This window comes from Simochromis diagramma, unplaced genomic scaffold (genome assembly GCF_900408965.1).
Source record: "Simochromis diagramma unplaced genomic scaffold, fSimDia1.1 OVJJ01000481.1, whole genome shotgun sequence".
Taxonomy (NCBI): domain Eukaryota; kingdom Metazoa; phylum Chordata; class Actinopteri; order Cichliformes; family Cichlidae; genus Simochromis; species Simochromis diagramma.
The window spans coordinates 185,902-212,495 of record NW_024386898.1 but is presented as its reverse complement, the minus strand read 5'-3'; the positions used below and the strand labels follow the sequence as shown (position 1 = coordinate 212,495).

At 41.0% G+C, this 26,594-nt stretch overlaps 1 protein-coding gene across 1 annotated transcript in view; it reads left to right on the top strand.

Annotated features, from left to right (window-relative positions):
• macrod2 (mono-ADP ribosylhydrolase 2) overlaps window positions 1-26,594 on the top strand; it is a 402,096-nt gene that overhangs the window by 372,745 nt on the left and 2,757 nt on the right. The window contains exons 10-17 of the mRNA XM_040034340.1: window positions 364-402; window positions 2,043-2,102; window positions 6,641-6,679; window positions 7,109-7,147; window positions 9,266-9,508; window positions 10,054-10,116; window positions 26,006-26,041; window positions 26,459-26,521. Coding sequence (XP_039890274.1) covers window positions 364-402; window positions 2,043-2,102; window positions 6,641-6,679; window positions 7,109-7,147; window positions 9,266-9,508; window positions 10,054-10,116; window positions 26,006-26,041; window positions 26,459-26,521 — 582 coding nt within the window. The remainder of the gene's footprint in view (window positions 1-363; window positions 403-2,042; window positions 2,103-6,640; window positions 6,680-7,108; window positions 7,148-9,265; window positions 9,509-10,053; window positions 10,117-26,005; window positions 26,042-26,458; window positions 26,522-26,594) is intronic.

The window sequence follows — 26,594 nt, the reverse complement described above, 5'->3', positions numbered from 1 at the left end:
TTGGAAAAGAATGTTTCGCGAATGTGACCCCCTCTCCCCAAACATATACCCACATACTCAGTCATTTGGTGTAATAACTCTCGATATCCAAGGCCATCTGGTGGGAAATTGAAGGAGGTTGTTGAGTGTGATGAGGAACAGGAGGTGAAAGAGTTTCAGCGAAAAGCTTTTGGAACACACAAATGTGATCGTATTTCCCCGATTTACAGGGGTGGGTGCAGGTTTGAGTTTCATTGTTTGGTTTCAGCAGTCGGCATCATAACACTGTGATATTCTAATATTATAATCATGTTGCCATGAGTCGGCTCGTGCATTATAAAAGAGCCTGGTTTGACACGCTGTCGTTTTCTCCCCCTCTGCCAGACAATGACATGGAGGTTACAGAGGAGCCGCCGAAGGAAGGTGAGTGACAGAATATTTCATGGTTGCCTTTTCACCTTAACACCTCCATTAAAGCACACAGAGGGTGAGTGAGTGGTGTAGCTTCAGCTTATGACAGTGATTTGCTGGGTTTCGCGAAGCAGACGAAATTGAATGTTTATGCATTTAGCGACAAGTTGAATCCCAGGCCTGACTCATCGCTGTTAAAAATACTTCATGTCAGGTGCATTACATTACAAGAGCTTATATCAAAGCCAATTCCCAACACCATTCTCTTCATCCGGCTTACGGGCACAATGCCTTCAGACCACCTAAAGCGAGCGACAAAGAAGCAGCAGAGCTACATCCCTCCGCAGCGTGCACCGGGTGATAGCACAAACACAAACTGTCAGCGCATAATGCTTTTATCAACACACCATCTTGGAACGAGGCCTGAAGGTACCAGATACTGCTTATCAGGATAAACTACTGACATTTGTCTGTGCGCTGATGTCCTGAATAAGCAATGACACAAACTGATGGCCACATAGAAGCACGTGTGTGCGTTTGAATAGCAGAAACAATAGCCATAATAACATAATAACAATAACAGCAGTTTGGTTGTTACTTGCAGACGTACAGTATAAAATTCAGTTTTATGAGCTGTTTGATAAATGTTTGATACCGCCTGTAGCAATTCTCTCCAAGGTAGAGTGTTGCAAAGCAGTACATGAAGAGCTTTTATTTTATTTTTTTAATTGTGATCACAGTGGGATTAGCAGTGAGGTTTTCCCACATCTAACTGCTCAAACCTCATAGTACATGTGCAGCCATCTGAGCGAAAAGCAATGTTAGTTTTACAGTCTGCAGAAGAAAGTCTTCAGATTACTGTAGATGTAGAAACGAGGGTGCTATCAAAATGTTTTCCTCCAAAAGTCACCCCCATGATCTACCAATTACACGCATGTGTGTTTTCACTTTGGGTGAACATAAAAGGGCTGTTTTATAAGCGCACTGTAAAATGTGATATTCCAAAGTGAAACAATGTGGCTGAATCGTAAAGGCTTGGTCGAGAGGAACTGTTTTTTTTGTCTTGACCAAGTGTGCTGGGTTTTTATTATTGTATTCCTCACCAGCTATTTTATGCTGCATACAGTACCACACTATACTGAAACAACCCCTGATAATTCCTGGCTCTGTTGTATCATCATACTAGCCCTTTCCTGGTCCAGTTTGGCCTTGTTTGATGGGCTTCTGCACTGGTGCCAAAGACTGGCCTTTTATTCTGCTCCATCAGCCAGAGTTTGAATCAGTCAGCCTGGAAGCTATTCAAAGGCTCAAATGACTGCAATTCTCACATGGAATGACGCTTTTGTCCCAGACTGTGGTCTGGAGTTGGTGTCAAAGCCTCACATTCTTCCCCTTTTCTCCCACCAGCGTCATTTTTATCAGGCAGGTATAAAACAAAACACAAGAGCCATCATGCTCTCCCACGGGCTTTTGTCGCGTGGTCCACAGAGACAGAACGGACAAGAATAATCACTGCTTCAAACAGTCAGCTTTACTCACACCATCTCACTCACCTTGATGCCAGAACGACATGCTCCTTGCTTCCTGGTAGCGTTTTGGGATAAGGATGTGTCTGCTCAACTGAATCACCATTTATTTTTGTTGATTTATAGATAACACAAAACCACCTACCAAAGCAGCAACCGAGGAAGAGAGCGAGGACGACACCAGAGGTAGAGTGCGCTCGTTCTGACTGTGCACGTTTGTTCCGGCTCCTTCTTCTTAACGCGCCAAGGAAACTTTACTGGCAGAGGAAACACTGATATGTGTTTACTTTAAAAACAATTGTTGTGTGTGCATAAAGTAAAGGAGCGTTCTCTTGGTCAGTAATCTCTTGCTCTTCTGATGCCAAGTTCCTCTTTGGGGAAATGAATACAAGATGAAGCTTGGTCTTTTTAAAAGAATGTTTTCTTAGAGGCAAACTTGTTTAAGAAGCCATTATCTGGCTATTCTGCAGTTTCAGCCCCTTTGGATGTGTAATATTGAAACAATTATAGGCTTCTCCGATACGATGGACCAAAGATAATTAGATTCTTACACTGGAGGGTGTTAGTAGGCAATTAAAATCGTACACCATCCATTTGTCTTCAAGCCTTAAGGTTGCAAGGAATTTTTTGAAGATAGCAGTCATGGCTGTTGTCTTTGGGGAAACCGTTCCTCTCACTGATTGTGAGAGGCTGGTCTAGATAGTGCAGTCACTTCAAGGGCGCCACAGCATTCTGTGTTCCTCAACAAAGCACAATAAGTCTTTCTCCCTGCCTCTTCAACATACCTTTGCCATAATCCACAGTAATTCAGTATGATTCACAAATTCAATCATCAGCATTAGAAGGGCATAAGTATTTTGTAATAATCTTTATAAATCCTAATTTATCAGGCCCCGCAGCTTAATAGTAACTAATCCATTCACAAAAGGCCTTGGCACAGCTTTCTAGCATGGGAACAGTCAGTCCTTGACACAACCTCTCTCACAGGGAGGCAATGAAATGATTTTGTGCTGCCTGCACTGTAAAGGTTAGGTCTGGTTCAATGTAGCACATAGGTGGGATTAATCATCGAAAACACTCAAGATTGCACAAAGCAAAGGAAACGCTAAGTGCAAAAACAACCTGTCAGTTACATAAAACAGACATTATAAGGTGCTTGAGAGCCTCGTGCTACTTGTGTGTACCAGAGCAAGCTCTTCTAGCAACTAAAATATGTATTTCACTCTTTCATGCACTATAGTCATTGGTGTAGTGAAGGACCTTTTTGTAAAAAAAAGCATCAACTCTGCAGCAGAGTTGATGAAGTGTGTCTGTCAATATGCCTCTGTGGGATCCATTACTCTTCAGGGAATTCACGCCACAGTCCATGGGTCAGATATGAGGGGCTTTTAGTCACAGTACCGATGAAGGGAAAACATCAAGGTTTTCACCAATGTTTTGCCCTGATAAATACACTGGTTAGTGGACTGAATGTAATTATAGGAACTCTCCGTCCCACACAGAAGCACTGCTGCATTTACAGCTCTTTTGTCACCTCACAAGCAAAAGGCCTCTTTCGCCTCAGTGGACTCAAGGAAGGAGACAGTTAAAAGCACGCAATTAACACATACACCCAGGCCAAACATAAAAGAGCAAGTAACCTGTGGAAGAACTCACCATTCAAACAACACAGCAGCTTCTGTTTTTGAACACTAGACAGCATCAAAATACAGCTTATTTTAATGCATATATTTCATTTAATTTTCAAAAAGGATATTCCACTACACAGCATGGCATACATGATGCACGATTAAGTCATATTAAAAGAACAACGCGGGTGGCTTTCAAGTTTGATCAACAGCATTTTATCTCTTCTTCAAATGAAGCTAACATGATCCAACGTCATCGGCAAACATCCCTGGGGAGTATTTGAAAGGTGGGGGTCACAGACTGACTCTGTGTGTGTGTGTGATGAGCTGTGCTGTGATGTAATCCACATGAAACAGAAGCACAGCATGCAGACGCCACAAGCTATAGAAAGAAAAACCAAGAGAGGTAAAAAGGTGGCTGAGACACGGAGGTGAAAGCTGGCACGGAGTTCCAAGCTGGACTCGAACCTCTTTAGAGCACACCTGAGTTGGCAAGCAGCACTACAGTGCCCATTATTTGATATCAGATTGGTATTAGTGAGATTAATGTGTTACAGGACACAGTAAAATATGGACATTAAGCCAGAAATCAATGCCTGTTTGCCTGGAATGCTTGAGTGTAGTGGGAAAGACCGGGGATAGAGAGGGGGGGATGGTGAGAGATGGCACAAAGTGGACATGCAGATTAATAATGCTACGTGTGGACAGACAGTGAGCCTCTCTGTGGGATGCCATCTAGCTCCGTGGTACCCTATAAAGCATCTCTCACAAACGTGCTTACTCTTTACTCTGTGCACACACACCTCACGTGCAAAAGGTCTTTGAACGATTGCTATTGCTCATGTTTTTCCTTTTTCCTTTACAAATGTCTCATGAATTTTTCACATTCCCTCATTTTTTATCTTTTTTTCCTGTCCTTTGCTCCACTTTGCTTTAATAAAAGGAATAGTAGAAAGGCCTGGGGGGAGGGGGGATTGGAGCCGAGCTAATGGTTGGATGTGAGTGTGTGTGAGTGTGCACGCATTCCAGTTAACTTGTTCCCATTTCCATTTATTCCCGTCTGAGATATTGCTTTTATTTAGTAGTAAACATCAACTACAGGTGATGTTTACTTAACAGGAGTGCAAGTAGGGTACAAAAGGAAGGTTGAATATCAGCCTATAAATTGTTTATGTCCTTGTAATACTGTAGCCCTGAATGTGATGTAGACATTAATAAATCATTTAAGTGTGTGTGAGACGAACATTTTATTCGGAAAAACATTCCGCTTTTGCTCAGTCAACAGAAGTGCAGGCGAGTACCTAAAATTGCCTTTTTGTCACCATGTTTCTTGAAGTGGAATTCATCAGAATATTGACAGTAAAAGTCTCGAGGTGTTGCCCGAACCCTTCTGTGTGAAGTATGTCAGACCCTTATTTACAGTGATGATAGTATTGTATAGCGAGCACTGGGGAGGAAAGCTATGGCAATGCTGCCACCTGGTGTTTCGTATTCATGGATGAGCGATATCCTGAAGGTGTTATTTGGGTTTTTACCTTTTAAGGAGACAGCATTTAAATTGATCTTACCTCAGAGCCTTTAGAAGTCACATCTGCACAATACATTTATTTGTTTTTCCTTCATTTTTGCATGTGGTCTTTTGGTGTGTGTGTGTGCATTTGATCCACGTTTTCCTTTATCACAAATTGAATGTAGTTTCATTCAATAAGCCAAATACAAATGATCAAATAACAAAGAGGAAATTACAGTCTGCCTTTTGTCATATCTGATAAATTGTTGTTTGGGACAGATAGATACTTTGGACAGATACAAGGCCCTCGCATAATTTTAAACAAAAAAGGTGACCTCAAGGCTAGCGGAGGATTCATCTTAAGTTGTTTTTCCCCCAATGAAGTATTCTTTTCAGCCCCCTGTCTGTGGCTCTATCTCAAATGCCAGTCATGATTAATAGAAAGGCTCGCCATCTACTGTGTGTCACCAGCATTCTGCATGATGGACAGAGATACTTGAGACAAACATGCAGCACTGGTAGAACTGGCCTTTTTCCCATTTAATGGAGGCTGGCATTTTTATTGTTCTGAGTGCAGGGCAAAATTGCATAGATATGAAAAATGGTTTCTCTCTGCAGCTTGTTAAAAAAGCAATTATAGAAGCTGCACAATAGCCATTGTAAAGCATGTTCTCTTATTGGTGTCATGGCTTTCATTTACTCAATTTGTCCCAAATGTCATTGGTTTATGTGCCTGTCTGTGTGTAAGAGTGCAAGAGTGCAAGAAAGCGGTGAGGAGGGTGGGAGTAGTAACAGATAGGATTTTTATTCATATCAAATTCTGCCTTTTGTGCATCCGGTGGACATTTCTATGGAGTTCAGTTTATAGGAGGATGTAACAGGATAAAGGCTGTAATGACTTGAAATTATAGTTTGGTGATGGCAGCACCTGTGTGTAATGTACGAGTAACGTTCTTCAAATATATGTGTAGCATATATATGCTTTTATATAAAAAGCTGTAAGATGATTCATTTTTATTTGTTTATAACCAAAACTGCAAAAATATTTTTATTCAGTCTAGCTGACCAGGGTGAGTTTGGGCAACACTACAACATCGGCATGTTACCTTATGCACGCAGCATAAAGTAACATGCCCTGCAAATTTTCAAAGCACTACTGTGGCTTATTACTTCCCCAATGCTACAAATTTAAGAGCCTCTTTCTTATAACAAAGACCCAAAACTGCTGTCTTAAAGCTCGATATGTTAAAGACCTCCTGTGTTAGTCCCCTGTTGTGTTTATGCAAGATATAGAGTAATTAAAATGTTATTAGAAACATCAGTAGCAAGTATCTGTAAACTCAAACATGGACAGAAAATCCCAACAGTATAATGCTGTTTCAGTAATGAAAAATAACTTAGGTTGGACGTTGCTGCTTTAAAATGCGGCGTCAACACCCTCAAAATAAATCCTTTGCATTAGGAAGATGAAGAGCTAACAGTGATCATTATTATGACTGTTTCCTTTGCTTTTTAAAACGAATGACTGGTATTATTCATACCGATGCCTCTGTTTGGCTGATGATTTTTTTTCTCTCCCTTTTCAGGTACAGAGGGAGGAGGTGATGAAGATAACGGTGACAATGGTAATGTAGCTCTACGGACCATTAGCGCATGTTCTGAGCCTCTCGGCTCTACCGATGCTTCTTGATGTCATTTGTCATCAAAAATTGAATTTTTTTTCTTTGTTTCAGTACAGTCTTTCCATCCCGTGTGTCACCACTCTAACAAAAAAAAAAGTTCTCTTATCACAGAAGCGTGGAACAAAGAAATCCCTCAATTATGTATGGCTTTAGAAGTGACATTCTTTTTCCCTTCGTTTTTGTCACTTAATTTATGCATGTCTTTGTGGATCCATTGCTCTCATACTGTAGAACAAAGGCAAAGCTACAGAAAGAGATGGAATGAAAAGGCTGTTTGAGGTGATATCGAAAGCCAAGTCTATTCAACTCCAGACGCTGGCGCTAAACTCGTATGTTTTCTCTTTTGAATTTCTCTTGTCTTTCTAAATACAGGTGAACCTCAAGATGTGGAGATGGAGAGTCAGAGTCAAGGTAAAGTACAGTTACAAATCAAGGGTCCAACGGTGCAATTACGTGTTGTCTGGGTGCAGACTTAAGCTACGTCCGGTATTTTTGAAAATGGAGATTTTCCGTTTTTGTTTTTTTTTTAAAAATCCCGTCCACACGTAAACGCAAAAACGAAGGAAACCGCTGCTAGGAACATGCCAAAGCAACAGGTGGCGATATTCCTAACCGTGTAGAAATGTTGGCCAATCAGAAGTCTAGAAGCCTGGGTGGGAAAGAGTAAACAAAGATGGCGCATCGAAGCGGAACAGTCTGGAAGGACAGAAACTGTGTCTATATATAAGCATTTAAACACTGCAGAGAGTAGAATTAACAGTAATGGCATTTTGTCCAAGTCCGCCATTGCAGAAATCCATTTCACCGAAACAATAACGTGACTCACATTGTGACGTCAAAAAAGGCGCACACCTTTGACGCTGGTTTTCTCGTCCACACGGAAATGCAAAAACGGAGTTTTCGAAAATTTCCACGCTGGCAGGAGTTATTAAAAATCCCCATTTTCAGTGACCGAAAACGCCGTTTACGTGTGGACGAAAGGTGCAAATAGAAAAATCAGCTTTTCAAAAATATCCCGTACGTGTGGACGTAGCCTGAGATTACTGTACCCAGCACTCACTCAAACAGAATTTTAATCATTACTTATTATTAATCCCTGGGTCTCCTCCACAGTGTGTTATTTGTTTTTTGTCCTGTCTTCCTCCCATAACCCCAACTGGTCGCGGCAGATGGCTGCGACCAGCTTAGTTCTGCTGATGGTTTCTTCCTGTTAAAATAGGAGTTTTTCCTTCCCACTGTCACCAAGCGCTTGCTAAAAGGGGGTCATTTGATTGTTGGGGTTTTCTCTGTATTATTGCAGGGTCTTTACCTTACAATATATACACCACATTGTTGATGTGATTTGGCAATATGTAAGTGAAATTGAATTGAATTGAATTTGATTGAAGCGCACAATGAGAGTTGACCAACATCCAGCTTCTCAGTCGCTCGATCTTTTTAGAGTATTTCTTCCTTTTTAAATCCAACCTGAGCCATCTTGTCAGCAGAGCAGAAATAAGTAGTACACACTGTTTTAAATGTGTATGTATAACACATCCAGAGACTCTGATGTGTTGTATTGTGCTGACAGCAAGAGCCTCAAATGAACTGTGTGTGTGTGTGAATGTGTTTTAAAGGAGCAACTATTAACTTTGAGCCAGAACCATTTCTCTTTTCTGAATATCCTCTGTGCTGCTGGTATATAATTAAGATTCTGCATTTGCATACTGGCAGCGCCTCGTCTCTCCTCTGTTTTTGTTTTATTCAAATCCAATCCCATTGACAGCGATTTGACAGATAGAGCTTCTCTGAACATGAATTTTGTAGATATTCCATGAGCAAGTTATAGCAAATGCTACCCTGGGATGGTATCCAAGAGCTGAGATATGTAATTACTTTCTCATGAGACATAAACAGAGAGTTAGGAGCTTGGAAGAGCAAAAATATACAATTTAAAACAACACCTGCAAGATAATTCTGCAAAAAATAAATTTAAAAAAAAAATGCTGCTGTTACATCATTCTCAAGTGTGTGTGTACTGCAGGTGAAATCCAGCCACCACAAATCAATATGATGTTCAATCTGTGGTCTTGGTTACTTAGTAAAAAATGTAGCCTTTGTGCAAAAACCAATATTAGCCAATTTATCTACATCAGATACTGTTTTCATCCACATTTAGCTTTGTGTTATTTTTTACACTCATATTTTGTTCTTTGACTACTAATACTGTACATATTTTTGAATATAGATGACTTTTCTTTAAAAAGTTAAAAACTCTTTTTGGCTGCACGCCCCCAAAAGACACCCTTAAAACCTCCACCATTCCAACTCTTTTGACGATGTTTCCTTCTTTTCTGTTACTTCCATTTAAACTGAGAGCTACCTGTTGGTGTGAATATGTTTGACAGATTTCTGTCAGCAGTAATGAAGCACAGGTTGGTTTTGTGCCACATGTAGCTAGATTTAATAGTAAGAGCTTTGACTCCCAGTGTCTGAATTAATCCTTCAAAATGCACTGCCTTTTATTTATTTATTTATTTGTGCCTTTAGATGGTGATCCAGCAAACGCAGAGCAAAACCCAGAACAGTGCGACAGTAAGAATGAAGTTCAAAAGAAAGATGGCGATAAAGACACCGATGGGGATAAAGACACCGATGGGGATAAAGACACCGATGGCGATAAAGACACCGATGGCGATGAAGAGACTGGAAATATCAATGAAGGAAGCCCCGCCCACGATGAAAACAAAGGTCAAGAAACTGGTACCAACGACAATACAGAGGGGAAGAAAGGTATGTACAAGAGAGCAGTTTGGCTATGTGTTTTATCCATTCGCATCAAAACCTCTGAGATACTCAGTGTTGATGATAAAAATGATTTCTGATGATGAGGATTTCCTTGTTTTTCTGTTGTTTCTTAAATTACAGTTTAATATCCGCAGGGTATTAGGCAGGAAGATATGAATAAATCAGTTCAGTTCATGAAACGTAGTATAGTAAAATAACTAAAAACTAAAATAGCTAAATGGAAAAACAGATTTTAAGATTTTTTTTCTTTTTATCAGTAATGTAATGTTACAGTACAGAGCTGGTAATAAATGCACAAACGTCTCAGCTGTACAGACAGAAGAAACAGACCCAAGTGAGGAGGTCTTGGATCTAAACTTATACAGACCGAGCCTCACGGTCCACAGCACATGCATGTTTTAAGGCATATTAACAGAGCTGCTCTGACTGAAGACTAGACAGGCTGAGCTGGGGTTTTTTTGCAGGCCAATGAAGACTCTTGTGTCATGTTAGAGTAGTGTAGTGTAACATCTGCTTCTTTTCCTTAACAGAGGAAGTGCAGGCTCCTCAAATGGAAGTAAATGTTGTGGAAAATCCTGACGACAATATGGAAGGTAAGATCTGATTTGTTGGATTTGATTTGTATGAATGTGCTTTTCTGGTCCAGTGTGATGCATTTGTATACTTGCATACTGAATTTGTGTTTTTGTTGGTCTGTTAGTAGCACTAGTTTATACTTGGAATCAGTTTCTACCCACCTGAAACATCAATCAGTATAGAAAGTTACGACTGCAGGGAACCACAAGTGGCCAAACACATCTCCAGCAGCCATGATGGTGATGCTGAGAACAGCCAGCATCACATTACAGCATATTCTAAAGTTATCAGTGACTATTATGACTGTGTGGAATCGGCATTGTTCTTTACTTGGCAGATTTTCCCTGAACTGATCATTTCAGTCATAAAAATGACTGTATTTAGCTGTCAGCTTGGTGAAGACGGCGACAAACCGTCTATTTCTCACTTTGATTAGCTGGTATCGCTTTGAGTAACTGCAGCCACTCCAATAATCAGGCTTGCTCTGCAGACTAATGGTATCAGCATATTTTTCCCCATACCTTGCATAGCAATGATGCTGTGTATCATAATTGTAGCATGCTAAATCACAGCCTTTGGTTTTTACTACTACTAAAAACGTACTATTTAACTCGTAATGCAATAGTGCTCTTATTTTCTCCTAGCAGAGTCTGGTATGGAGTAACATTTTAAAGCTTCTGATTTGTGTAATAGATAGCTTAACGTAGCAAGAAGCTAGGATTAGAAGAGACTTTGCAGGAGAGTCTTGTGTCAACAAATCCTTTGAAAAGTGTTGAGTCTATATCCAGGGCCTTGCATGGCTTATTGCTTTGTCCTATAAACCAACACTGATGTCCCAAACAACTGAAAAACAGATCAATGGGCTAAACCATTGGGTTATTTGTACTTAATCAGTGTGAGCATGGGCACTCAAGTTTATTTGTGGTCATCCATATACCCTCCTGCTGCTAGGATGGCTAGGCTCAGGTAGAGCAGGTCATCTACTGATCAGAAGGTTGGTGCTTCAATCCCTGGCTTCTCCAGTGTGCATGCCAAAGCACCTTTGGGCTCATTAATTAAAGTGTGAATGACACAAATAAAGCATGTGTAGGAAAAAAAAGTACTTGTTATAGAAAAGCGCAGCATCTAACCAGACTATCTAAGAGTAAAGAGTATATACTAATCTACAGATGGAACTTTTTAAGAAAACAAATGTATATTTTTATAGTACTTTAAGCTCTATATATGTGTACTTATTTAAAATATTTTCACGTGCAGTAAGAAAGTGTATTAAGGCTAGGTGTAAAATAAAGGATTGTTATGTCAAGTATTCAGACATTGTTGTTGTTAACCAGAATGAAACCACTAAGTATGCTTTACTATAGAAGAAAACAATCTCTTAAAGTAATCAGCTGAAATTGTACTTTATAGTTACTTTGTTGCCATCTCTTTTTTAGCAAAGTTTCCATATATGTAGCCTTTATTTATTAAACTTCTTGAAGCCATCCACTTACGGGCTTCTCTCAGCATAGGCAGTTTGTTTCTGCACAAATAGATTATCTGTCTTTGTTACCACATTTTTCTCTGGCTTCTCACTGAGTAATTCTTTTAAGAAGTTAAGGCTAAAGTTTGGAACCCCAGCCACCCCACTTCCACTAACACAAAGGTCTCAGTCACTCTCTTGCCTCTATTTCACTTTCTCCTTGACTGACATTCAATTAATTTAGGGTGAGAGTGAACATTCCTGATAGATCTGTCTCAGATAGCCTTCTCCGTTCTCCCTGAAAGCCAGTGAAATATAGCCTTCAAACTCTACAGGATTTTCTTCAGTGGAAAGCTTCACTCCACCCTGTTGACTGCCTCTTGCCTGAGCCCGCTACTGTCTGTCACCGTCTAGGCTTCCTTAGGCTACATACTGCGTGGGGGCACAGTCGGGCGGTAAACAGTGGTGCCACTCCTGATTGCAGGCAGATTGCATTTGGTATAGATGAGCAGCAGCCTTGGACGGAGTGCAAACCCAAATAGTCTGAGATATTGAATATCATGCAGACCAACACAGCTTGGCTTAGCCATGCGTAACCAGCTATTCACAAGACAAGACCAAATGATTCCAGAGCAAATAACCTTTTATTAAACATAAGTGTAATCAGGCTGCCTGCTCATGGCTGTAAAGGTTAAATCTGCTTCACTGAAAGAGGTAATATAATAGTTCATAATGATGGGACGAATGCATGAGAAATCAAACAATTTGAGGATATAATATGAGGTTGCTGCACATATACACACCTATGTCTGTATGTGAAGCCTGTGCGTGTGCACACAGGGATCTTCTGAGCTTCCATGTGTGACCTTCTGCTGGATTTTCAACACTGACATGACATTATATATCCACTCTGTACATTAGGTTCCTCTTCATGCTACTTATTGATTGCTTCTGTCAAAACATCAGGCAGTAACTGAAAGCACAACGTACCTCGGTTAAGTTTTGTAACAGATTTGCGCATTTCTAGAGTACATAAATACCTTTGAAGATTATCTTGCCATTCAGTCAAACAGACGTTACATCTATCATATCTTATATTTGCCTCATTTCCCCAAGAAAGGACTTATGTGTCTTATTTAACTTTTAATCTTTGATGAGCTGAATTATTTTTCCTTACTTTTCAAACTGCCTATAATTAGTTAACAACTTATGCTGGTTGCCTGGCTTTCCAGTGCAGCCTTTCTTTGCAAGACTACATCTCCCAAATTATTCACAGACAACTTTTATTTTTGCATCCCTCCTTCCCTCAATGGGTTGTTGTCCTCCATAGTGTTCGTCCAGTAGCAGCATGGATTCTGGTCCGCGCCACTCTGTCGCTCTGAGTTTGACATTGTTGTGTGTTGCATTGCAAGTGCAACAAAAAGCCCTTCTAAATCTTTGAGTGGCCAGAGCGTATGGGCTGAAACTGATTGGAAATTGCTCCCAAATGTATCTTGGATCCAAACTGCAAGAATGTTGTCTGTTGTCCAGACTTTCTAAATCCATTCTGGATAAAGTCTGAACGTGCCATAAAATGGATTTGGGCTGGCAGTCTGTGCAATCCTGGGTAACTTGGCTGCATGCACTAATCTCAAATGTGTATCTGTAGGATCAAAATCATTGGAATATGGTTAATTATATATACATATATATGTTTTTTACCAGTGATCTTGCCTTGCCATTTCCCATTATGTGCCCTCTTAGTGTGAGCTAACATTACCAATTCAATCATCTCCAAAAGTCTCTTTTTACAAGAATTTGCCATATCTGACTTACCTCGCCGCCTGCCAGGAAGACTGACAGTAGCAAAAATACACCTTTACTTGCACTTCAAAGACCAAAGGCACTTGTAAACAAGCATCTGGCTTTGGGCTCGGTGCGTGTGTGTATGTGCGTTTGAGTTTGTGATTGAAAAACAAAAAGAAACAGAGAGGTAATTACCACGAATCCCATAAAAATGCATGAAAACTGATGGCCACGGAGCTACAGTGTTTAATATTTCTTCCCCAAATGTATTACAAAATCTTTTTTTAAACAATTCTTAGCTCCATGTATCTGGTTGTTAATTGCGTGAATTTTTTAAACACTTTCTAACCTGCGTAGTAACCCTATAATTTCAAAACGTTGACTGGATTCGTACGCCGTGTTGAGCTTAACTAGTGCTTTAAAGCATCGCAAATTAAAACTCTAAACTTCAGTCTGAACATTAACGAGTTAAGATGAAACCATCGTTGCCAATTTGCTATCAGTATCCAAGATTAAAGATAACTCGGATGCCCCTAATCACAAAATCAAGGGAAAAAAATCAGTTGAGAAAGGAAGACTCGTTGGCTCTTGTTGAGTAAAGCTTTCTAATTTGTTGCTGGGATAATTGTTCACTTGTGTACATCATTTTATTGACCACAGAGCAGGATTTGCAGTAACTGTAGCAGACATCAAAGAGCTACACTGTTCCTGAGGTTGTGGATGCATCCTTATTTAAAAATTACCCACTTGGTATTTTCTAGTCTTTTAAACATTCATACCAGGAGGCCACGCTGATTAACCTCATAATGAGCAGGTTACAATATTCATATTATTATTCACATTGAAGGATTCATTACAGACAGACTGTGTATGTCTCTACAATTTTCTTAAAAGGCCATCCTGTTTTCCACTTGCACATTTATATCTGTGGTCTCCCAGTTGCCAACAACGTTGGTTGACACCCCGTAGCTCTCACGTAGCTCAATATTACACATATGGAAGTGTGTATCACAGCTAAGCATGTCAGTCCCAGAAGAATCACACTAAATATCGCAAAGCTGAATAAAACAGTTTTGTGTTGTTCGTTTTCACTGTCGTCATCTTTGCAACTTGTTAATGTAATAATTTATTCAGTGAGTCAGGTTTTATCACTTCGTATTACCAACTACGTCCATCTCGTGTTTATCTTTCTTGCCTGTTTGTATACTGTAAATATGTTGCTCGGTTCAAGTATTTCAAGAACTCCTGTTCTTAACTATATATCTATATCTGTCTGACCTCAATGCAACTTTATAAACATCTAAAAGCAATAACTGAAGTGAAGATTATATTATGGGTTTTGATCTTGAGTATCTGTGCGAGGAAGAGATATATATGGAGGAAGGCACAGTAATATATATGTATATCTACACACACATCATCTTGCACGAGAAATACGATTCTTTGCCTGATAGGAGGAATGCTATAAAGGCTCCACATATTGAATCAAAACCTAAGCAGCCTATATTTATGAATATTCATAACACACTTTAGAATGAAAATCGGGGGCTAGATTGTTATTGTGTTTGGAGGATCTGTTCAGCAAGCCTTGTTCTGGTGACTTGTGAGAGTGGGCACCCGCTTCAGTGAGCTCCTGGAACACTCATAAATTAAAATAAGACTCTTTGCCTAAAGCTAGGAATAAATAAATCTGAATTGTGAGCAGAGATTGTTTTTCCTTCATGCAGCATGATTTTCCTACAGTAGTCGATAGCTATTGTCTTAGCTCCAAAGGTAAGATTTAATGGCTGCACAGGTTCAATGTCACTGAATAAACAGCAGCTCGTCCTTCTTTCTTATCAGGTTTTTAGCTGGCTTTACCTACGAGGAGCTTTAGATTGTAAATGTTTTATTTATTTTTGTGCTCTCTGATGATATTTATTGTTACGTGCTTGTCAATTTAGTATGTGAGCATTAGACTTACAATTTTGCTCAATATATTCCTTGAAAACATTGCTCAGGAAACCTTGCAATTAAGGAAGCCAGAATCTTCTATATGTAAGTGATCCTAAAATTTTCCTACCTTTGATTAAGCTGGCCTCTGGCAGAGGCTGAACAGGGTTGAAAGGAGCTCCTTGACTATGGAAGGAGGCTACTTTAGCAGGGTGGCTGGGTGCAGACCAGACGAACAAATAAGGGACAGACTGTAATGGGATACTAAAGCCAAGCAGAAGGAAGCTTGCAGGGGAGACAGAGAGACATACCCAGCAGGTTATCACAAACATTTTAGCCTCAACACAGCAGAGACAAGGCCCCATTACAAAAATACAGAGCTTACATCCCCCCTGCTCCTCTGTCCCTTTTTTCTTTGATTCCTTTTCACTGCTCAGACTTGTTCTGTTGTTTAAAGCATCACAGCAACTAAAGAAAACGCAACTTCATCATAATTATCCAAGTTTTCACTTGTTATTTGAATGCCTTCATGTCACAAACTGCAAGCACCAAATGTGTATTTTTTTCCCCGCTGCCCTGGTGGCCGGGATGTTTTGAACATGCCGTATTGATGGCCGTGACTGCTTTATTTAGCACTGTGGCTTTGCCACAACCACTCACAGCTTACTGTATGCGATGTTATGATCAAAAAGCCCAGCTGCATCCACGAGTACCATATGGTGCCCAAGAACATGCACACAATCCAGCTCTCGCCACTTCACAAACAATAACAAAAAAAGTTTCAAATAGAGGCTCAAAAAAATCCCCTTCTAACAACCGTCTGGAGAATTGGTTGCATTTTCTTGTTAGGAAGGTTTATTTGGGGGGATATTATTGATTTCTATGTATTTTACTTCCTTATTGTAGCAGCTTGAGTGGTAGAGACCAACAACAAGCCTAAATGGCTCTTCTGAGTCCAACGCGCTCGGAGGCTCGAAGTTCCAGTGAATTTATCCCACAGTTACTAGTATACTCCACTTAGAGTTTGATGTCGCTTTGCATTTATGGTCCTTTGTCTACAAAAGCAAAAAAGCTTTACTTAATTGGTTGTATTGCACCCCTTTGTCTTGGTCTTTTGTGAACAGTGGGATACTGGTGATGTAAACCTAATTTTGGAGAGCAGCGCAGCCTTTCCTGTGGTTAAGGGTTGTCAGCACACAATTAACTTTTGGCATAACATTGTATACTGTAACACTGTGTGGCTCCTAGGGGAGCAGGCTGCCACTAAATGAAAATACTAGGCTAAACTTATATTTTATAGCCTTTTATACCGACTGTGAAAGTTCAGTATGAGCAGCTTTACCAGTCACATGCTGTGGCATTGTTTCTGAGTACCGAGTGGTCACATTAATTCAGCTTTTCTCCTTATTATTAAAATCAGTTTGACTCCTGCTTTTGATGTACTTTGGCAATTTTGGGTTACTCTGTATCAAATAAACATAACAGAGATAAAAACACAAACGTTTCTGAAGCTTCATCGTGAAATCCCCACTGAAAAAGTGTAGCATGTTCATATCCAGTTCATTTAGACCGATAATGAAACCAGCAGTTAACTTCGTCTTTAAGCTGTAAAGTTGACAACTGGTCAATTCAGACGTTCCAAGATCTGGTTGCCTAGGTTACCCTCTAACTTATTCTTAACAATATTCTTTTCTCTCATTGGTAGTTGGTTTAACTTTGCTTCAAAGTTGAGAAAAGTTTATCTTGGGCCCGCCCACTTCCCATCACCAGCAGTTATTTCACCCACAGTCACTTGAAGTTGTGGAATTTTATTCAGTTTCTGTGGTCCCTGGTCACCACGTTACTGTGACGCTTCCAGTGTGGATGTAGCTTTTAGAATTTCACAACATAGTTCTGCCGTTCTCTCCTTTAGTCAACAACATACATAGAAAGAGAGGTATATAGAAAAGCACGCAGAGAGGTATACTACCAAGGAAGTTCAACACAGCCAGAATTTTGTTGCAATAGCTGGTTTGACAAAACCTAAAACCCTGAGATAACAGGTAATACAACGGTGGTTACAGCACCTGTGTGCACTAGCATGCAAATATCATACAAAAATTATTCATATTGTAGTCTCTTCTCCTCTAGAGGGATTATCAGCTGAAAAAAGGGTGCTAAAAATCTACAATGAACATAAAAATAAAGAACAATGAAATGCAACAGTGTTACAAATAACATGAGAGATTAATGCTGCAGAAATCTGGTGATTTAACATACAGAGAAGTTAAATTTACATTTTTATTCAAGTTTACTATTTTACGGCTGAGTTTATTTGTAAGGTGATGGCTTCACATTAGAGTCTGAAACTTTAAACTGCAGTCATTTAAACATGAAATTAAATCGCTTTAGTTTGTCAGCAGATCAAAGTGAAATTTATTTTATTGATGGAACAGGTGTTGATGTGTGCTCTGTGCTCTGGTAGCTGCATATCCAGGAGTTTAAAAGAGACTTAACAGCATATTAGAATCAACTAAAGTAACATTTAGACATTTTCAGGATCAACACCTGGAGACTCACAAGACAATGCAAGAGTCACAGAATCGATGTTGCACTTAAAACGTTCTGTAAGTAAAAGAATCGGTGAGATTTTGAACATAACCTCCTGACCAGGCAATGTGTTCAGTATGAGTTACCATGGCGATTTAGCTAGGTTAAAGAGAGCTACTGTGGCGCTTCTGACTTGAAGCTCGCTCCATGTAGCTCGCTAAATCTTTCGCGTCGTTTCATAGCACAACCCTCTAGTCAGAATCGTAATGCCAACACAGAAGCATCTTAAACCTTCTTTCTAATGACCGATAGGCAGCGACTCCTCTGGCTGCAAAAAAAAAGTATACATATACAGGAAAACATCCTTCCTGCTCCTTTTATCCGTGACCTCAGTAAACACTTTCCTGTCAAGGCTGAGGATACAGCCGTCTTACAGTGGCACTGAGAGCTTTGAATGCACTGCAACTCCACAAACACAGAGAAATAAACAAACCATCTTCACTAATGTGACAGCCCATTGCGCATCATTTATGCTGCAAAGTGTGAAAAGCGAACCACATACTGGAACGTGCTGCAAATATACAGAAAAACTGTTAGTAGCAACCAAAAAAAGCACTGTTGTCGAGGGGCACTAAAAACTGATGAACATGGCTAGGTACAGGCTTGATGTTGCCATGGTGACACATGAAACAACTGACTCGACTACCTAGCATTGTGCAGCTAAATATTCTGTATTTGAACACCTAAACAGTTCATATATTTCCCACATAGCAGCCTGGATCATTTTGCATTGTGGAGAAACACAGAACGCTGGTCATTTAGTTGGAGATGGAGAGCAGCACACACTGTCTACAGTGTCCATTACGTTGGTCACCTTTGGCCCAGAAGCTGGCTTCAAAGAGAGGGGGCCTCATCCAACAGGCTACACTTTTTCTCTTTTTCTTTGAAGCTCCTCTTTTGATCAGTTCTCTTATCCCGTCCCCACCCACTGTTTGGTTCACAAAAACGGCAAATGAATCAACTCTCAGCAGAGAGAGAATTTGTCAGCCAGAAGAGAGGCAACAAATGTGTTTTTGAAATGTCTGGAACATATTTTAGTCACAGTCACCGAGACACACGTATTATAAAATACACACAGACACAAAAGACGCTGTTTGAGTGATGATGAGTGATCTCTGTATGGGTTCCCTGTCTCCTGGAGGGGGAGAGGAAGACTTGATGGGAGACTTGATGTCTACAGTTTTTATAGAATATAATGAACTGATTTATTGAAAATTTAAATATTCATTAGCTGCAGTCCAACATTATACTATATATAACATCAGCCCAATATTGTCTTCTATTGTCAAGCTCAGTTCTGATGCTCATGTGCCAATTTTTGGCGCTTTAGTTGGGCGGGCAGGGTCCACATGGGCACCCTGACTGTTCTACGGCTATGCAGTCTAACACACAACCAGCTGTGATGCACTTTATTTTTAAACTTTTCATCAGTTTGAACTACAGTAGCTCGTCTGTTTGGACCACATGGCCATTTCTGACCAATGACCATGTCGGAGGTTCACCACTGTAATTTCTTTGGACCAGTTTTGATAGATACTGATTACTGCAGTTTAGGAGACGCTCTGACCCAGTCGTCTGGCCATCACAGTCTGGCTCTAGTCAGACTCACTCATACCCTAACGCTCACCCATTTTTCCTGCTTCTACCACATCAACTCTGAGAACAAAATGTTCGCTTGCTTCATTAGTTTCAACTTCAGTACCATACAGTTTTTTGCCGTCATGCTATGTCATTAAAATGTATCACTGAAAATATATCTGTAGAGAAAGAGGGTGAATAGCTTTATCATTTATCATGATGTCTCTGTTACGTCCACGTCCACTGCTGAAATATACGTGGTGCTTTTAATGAGGTTCGCCAATCAAGCTGCTCCTTTTCTGACCTTTCGGTGATAAACAGCTGCTCTGCCCGGGCTTCTGTTTTCTCTGCAGTCTAGACAAGCACTTTGATTATATTGACCAGTCCAATCCATAAGGAAAACCTTGAGCTGCCCAGAAGAGGCATCACTTCATAACTGCAAGTCAATGCATAACTGCAAAGACGGCAAAACACACACACACACACACATCCGGGCCATCCTCTGCAAACATGCCTCTTCCACACCTCGCTCAGACGTGACGTGTCCCATTTTAATGTATCACAGGGGTTAGCCGGATCACCTAGCGCCAGATTCATCTCTCCCCCTGCAAGACCGTCTGTGTCTTGATATAGTAAACCACAATAGGTATTGAAAACAGCAGCGGGCATCTACCTGCAGCAGGCCCTTTAGCAGCACAGGGAGAGTCTAAAGATTATGTAAAGTAATTCAGTGAGTGATGAGAGAGGAGCAGGCCACCACTGACAGCAGGTTTAGCAGGTATGTAGGTCACACAGGGGGAGGCCTTTTTTGCATTTTTCCCTTCCGTGTCTATTTTTGTGTTGTCTCCCTCTCTTACTTCTTTACTTAATCAGTTATTCACTTATTCCTTTCATCTCTTTGCATCACAGTGTTCTGGCTCTTTTTAAAAAAATCCACTCTGTTGTCTTCTGACAGACGGTGGTGACTTTCTCACACTACCTTGGACGAAATGGGTAATAGAAAAAGACTAAAAAGAGAGATTAAGGAGAGACTTTGCCAATGGAGACAACATTTTTACTGGCTTTCGTGTTTCTTTCAAACCCTTTGCATTATCAAAGGATTGCCACTGGTCATTTTTGTAGCATATCCGAACCCCCTTCTTCTCTTGCCATTGCTGGCTGCCTTTTAATCATCTTCACTTCTCCCCGAGTAGTAGCTTAACCCCAAAGCAGATGGTGTCCTGTTCTCTTTTCACTCATTCGGAGTACTTTGTGTTTTCTCATCTTGTCAAGCATGGCCCAGGCCTCTGTAATGAGTTTGGGCCTTTTCAGTCTGTTTAGAGGACCCTGACACAACTCGGAGCCGCCCCACCGCAGCCACCACTGCAAGGTTACCCAAACCCGCAGGGGAGCACAATGCTACTTAGTGTCCACAACCCCTTGGCCTTTTCTTGGGGAGAAGAAAGGCAGAATATTAATGAAGACTCTTGGCTTTTCAGGAGGATAGCAGTAGAGAGGGGCGGTCAGTGTTTACTGAACAGGCTTGTTTTCATCTCCCTAGCCCGCAGGTCACAGCTCAATGCTCTTTAATTGGCTCAGATTGTCAGACAGTGTTCCATCTCGTAGAAGAGAAAACTCTAGCTATCAAATGCTGCCTCCAGCACCACCACCACCCCCTACTGCCTCCCTTTACAAAATCCCCTCCTCTTTTTACTGCTTTGAGAGTGGCAGCTCATGCAGCTAAGCTATTTCCACAAGCATGTACTACAAACTTAAAATTAACATATGAAAATGGGTTGCTTTCCACATTTACCAGCTCATTAGTTCTTTTGGTTGGGCACTTGTTGAGCTCCACCCGTTCTTGTTTTGCCTGAGCAGGGATGTCTTTAATTATCTTTGCAGTAGGCATATCAGACCCAAAGCTATTAGCCCATGCAAAGTTCAATGAGGGACTCTTTGATACTTGTTAAATATACATAACCCAGGACAGACCAGTCCCGAGTCCCCCGTAGACCACCCAGTTTACATTCTGAAAATAATTTTCCTCTCATCCCCCTGAAAAGAATAGAGCACCGACAGATACTGGCATCGACCTTGACATTTTCCTTCTTTTTTCTCTCAAGATAACGTGCCATTGAACAAGCCGTGGCCCTCCAACTGCATCACAAAAGCTCCAAACAACAGACTGAACTCAGGCAAAATAGAAGTACTTAATGCACTCGGTGCAAGACGTCGTGCATTCTCTAGTGAACCGTTCATGTGCTGATGGCTTTCAGTTGTTCCTAGACTGATATCGCCATGGCTCATGTTCATTGTTAGAGTGGAAGCAGCTGGACACCTGTGTGATCTGCTTGGGATCAAAGCTCCGAGATGTTTTCAGACACAACAGACCAGCCTGCCATGCCATGCTTTAAGGATCAAATGAACAGAAGAAATTCTCCTAAGGGAACTGACACTGTAGAGCGCAGACACTTCTACACCTCGATCGATTTTTTTTCTTTTCTCTTTCATTTTTTTTTTTTAACTGCTCAAGATGACGAGATTAAAAAAAGACTGTGAGATGCCCTGTGGCTAAAGGACGAAGGGAACCTCCTGTTCTGCTCACGGCTCCTGTCTGGAACATTAAACAGAGGCGGTTCCCATGCTGCTATGTGGGTGACCCATGGGGACTGCCTCCCTTGCGAGCTGGCTGAGTTGGAATGACAAGACCATTAAAAGTTGCGTAAAAGCAGAAATGCTGGTGGTCATGACAAACACCATTTAACAATGATGAGTACACTTATCACACAAAAGCTACAGCTAATCAAAAATCCGTCTCCTATTCAAACATTGTTTTCACATTTTAACTCGCCGCTGCTGCAGTTCAAACACACTTCCTGTCGTCGCTGAATATTGTGCTGCGGTATACTAATGCTGACCAACAAAACGCTAACTACCGCTTGTCTAATAAATGAATGGAAGGTGGGGGGATGTAATTTTCTGCTTGTCTGCATGCGAGGGTGACTTATGCCCAACTCTCTTCCTTCCTCTCCCTTCTCTCATGTGTGGAAATGTGAGCGCATGCAGTTTTCCTCCTTCTTGATGGTTTTCTCTCCAGGATGTTTTTAACTGAACTTCTAAAAGGCTGAAATGACAGAAAAAAATGTTAAAGAACTTAAAAGTTAGTTAACGTTTGAAATGTTTCTGATATTCCGGGTGACCTCTGCCCATCTCTAAATTAGTCCGGCTTGATCTCCGTCTCCTTCGTCTTCACCAAAACACGATGATATCATGACCGATAATAACTGATTACAGTTCAAATATGTGGAATCAGATCAAAAACCCTTTTGGAAAATCTCATTACCAGTCACCTCATCCAAGTTTGCCGGTCTCAGTGAAGTCGAGTCTCTCTTTTGCACGCCCTCACTCATAAATTTGGGGTCGCTCATCTGTTGGGATGGCAGATTTTGTCACCTAATGTAAAGTCTTTCATGCATAATTGATCAGTAATTCCAGTTATGACAGCACATCTGAAAACTGCTGTGCTGATTAAAGAAGCAGTGCATTTGTCTAGTTCGGTGTCTGGGATTAGAGAAAAAAACACAAGAGATGTCAGTGTGTTGTAATAAAAACATCATAAAACATAAAACATACTAAAATTATGGATTTCATTATCTTTACCCGTAAGATTGGAGCATAACTGGCAGAAATCTTTGGCTTCTATAAGCTGTGAAATCTTTACATTTTAAGATTTGTTCATGCGTTGTTGCAAAAATTAACTAAATTTGCTAACAAGCTGACAGGCAGACAGTAAATAAGGTTATAGAAGTATTTGAATTATTCCTATGATAATGTTATCGTGAATGAGCCTCGTGGCCGTGATCGTTCGAAAGTAAAAATCTGATCTCTCGCAGCCCTGAAGTGTTCTGCTTTCTTCACAAAACAACACAAAGTGGCTTTTAGTAGAGCTGAAAGAGAATTAAGAGACCTTGTTGCGCAAGTGTACGAGAGGACAAGTACATTAGAATCTCTGTTTTCCGAAAACGATGCCTCGCAGGTCCTCAACTGGCAATTTCAATAAATGGCAGCAGCAAAACACCAGTCTCGGTGTCAAAATTGAAAAGGTGACTCCTGCGTCCTGGCCTTCAAGCCAGCGTACAAAGAACAAGACCAATTTCCTCCTACAACAAGACAACGACCCAAAGCGCAGCTCCAAGCTATGCACGAAGAATTTCGAGTGGAAGAAGTCAGCTGATAAGCAATCAGCAGAGAGGCCAGCACAGTCACCAGCTCTCAATTATTTTGCCCTCTTTCTGTAGACTCACATTAACCCATGTACATACAAATTCTGTAACCAGGGCTGAATGCTCGTAATTTACATACCAGCATGGAGGCTGGGGGTCACCATCAAGGACCCCTCAAGTCCTTGGTATTAAAAAAACATTGCTGTAAGCTGTCCACTTTCCCCGCTGAGGGAGTAGTCAATTCACTCTGTTTTTCTTCTATTTTTCTTATCTGCCCTCTGTGGACTGTGCTTCTCCTTCACCAGAGGCCCATTTTTCTTCTCCCCCTCCCCCAAAAAAATCTTGTTTATGTGTTTACCACAGCACCCTCTGATGCTCCTCTAAATGATAGCCCTTTCACTGTCAGCACACAGGAGTCAAATTAGAGAACGAGAGAAACCAATGCTGCTGTTCCCTCCGAGCTTCAGTCAGAAAGAAGCTGAAGCCACAATCAACTGAAAATCTGAACTTTTTTTTCCTTCGTTTTGATCAGTGTTGGGTATCGAAAGGGGAGGAGGATGCTACCCTAGCTCCAAGACCGTGTTGTCATTACCTAGGAGAGAACAAAAAAGGAGCATCTGGAATGAGGCCGCTGCTTCAGTGAGCTCCTGCTGCTACGCGTAGACATGCTAAGCTAGTTCATACGACGGAGGCTGTATTCCAGTGTCGGGCACATTTCCCATGTCTCGCCATCAGCTTTAATGCATATAGAGATTATGTGGAAAAGCGTTAATGAACGGCATATCATTTGATGCGTATGCATAATTAATTACTTCACTATTGATGCCATACGGGTAACACATCCAAAACACATCTGGCACAATGTGCGTGTCATGCTTCCTGTCAGTTTAGTCTATTACAGCAGGAAAATCTGCTTCTTTGATTAATTTATAATAAGCCAGAAGACATTAAAGGGAAATTCTGGGTTATTTAGAGCTGCTTTCCTTTTCTGGTTATTTTTCATCTGGATGAGTCATTTTGGTTGGTTCTGATAGCGTTTTACTTAAAGTCACGTCTGGGATCTGGGGACAGGGTGGCAAAAAATTCAAATTAAGTTTTAAATAAGTTCATTTAAGCCAGATAATTTAAACCAATTACTACTTGGAGGAGACAAAAAACAGTTTGAAGCGCACTTGTCGCACTGCTGGCAAGCACAAACGAATCAAGATTTGTAGTCTACATATGGTGCGTGCGTTACTATTTTCCCACATCAATTATGCTCCTAAGTATAATTACGTTATTACTGATAGAAATCACAGGCATTGTGCCAAAGCAATAAAAAATAACATCCAAGTTATAAATAACCAGAAGATAAAAAGGACATAATATAATTCCAAGGCCGTTTCCATGCCACAGATCAAACGGTAAAAGAAAGCAGGGGGATATTGTTGTTGCTTCATCCTTCCTGCTTTTCTGCAGTCCTTGAGTCCCGGTGGTGTCTTGGAGAGGAGAAATTTATCCCAATATGTTGCAACAGATTAAATCAGTTTTATACTGAAGAAGCAGTATAATGGATTTTCTACACAGCTGACAGAGTCCTAGTGAGACAGCGAGGGAAAGCTATTGTGCAATGCACAAACTTTCATCTCGCTTTGAGGACCTTAGATACCTGCAATTACAACCGTGAGTGTATAATGACCTCAACCGCAGCCTTGTTCCTCTGAACATACAGAACACCGGAGCAGCCTTAGACTCCATGGTTGCTTCTATCATCCCGAAGCAGTTGTATTTGTTTACATTATCACCAGACTGCCTGGGGAGTGTGGTTATTTTTATGGTCTGCTTTGTTTGGTTGATTGCTGTTGCGAAAGGGGGAAGCGGGGAGGTTTGCTCTGGGAGTGACTACGAAGGAGTTGTGCGACTACAGAGGTAACGGGGAGGATAGACGGGGAGAGGGAAGCGTGTAGAGGAGGGTTGGGGGCGTCTGTGTGTGTGTGGTGGGTGGATGTTGGGGGGGTCTCAAGCTGCCTTATGGGAACGGTGGTTTGTAATTAATTTTGAATGCATCTCTCTCCCTTCTCAGATTTTGTTTTGTTCCGTTTTGAAGTGTTGCACTTCAGGAAGGCGCTGAAATTCCAGGCTTGAGAGTTGAAGCATCAGGATAAATGGAAATGTTTGCTCACGAAATCCTGGACTGGTTCCAGGATGATCGACTCTGTTGGTTATAAAGCATTTTGACAAAAGCACAAAGAGTCGCTGAATAATCCTGCATAATGGCTGCGTTTACCCAAACTTGAGTCTGTTTAACCGTATCTGCGTGCACGAATCGACTTTTAGAATAGCTAACATGTGCGTATTTGTGTGTTCTCCATGTTACAGATTCTCAGACGAACGACACTGGCACCAGCAGTGGAGGTGAGCCGAGATTATGCGTTTTCAGAGTAGAGACTCCCTAACAGCCTGACAGCCACATCCCTTCCTCAATTTCTTCCCTTTTTTCACAACACAGTACATATTAGCCTTTGATTATATAAAAGATGCATTTAAATTTTAGAGCTGGGAAGCTGCAGACAGCATCAGAAGTCAGTTTTTTAATGAATTCACATATAAAAAAATCATTATGAGATGTTCGCATAATCTTCAGTCCTGATCTGAAGCCGTCTCTCTTAGCTCCACTGTAACTACAAACCGAACTCAGGCTCACAAGCTTGGCGAGGCAGCGCTTGTTTAGGTATATTGATGCTTCTTGGCACAGAAAAGTGGGAAGGGCTGCCTGATTTTCATGGCCTCTTGTAATATTTCCCCGCTCTCCTTTCTTTTACTCCCTTCTAGGAGAGACGAACGATCCTGTCGAGGACTCGGAACAAGCTGATTCAACTCTAACTCAGTCCAAAGGTAAAAGCTTGAAAGAAGCACTCACACCCGCTTACTGGCTCACACTGATGTCACACACATCTCTATAAGTGGA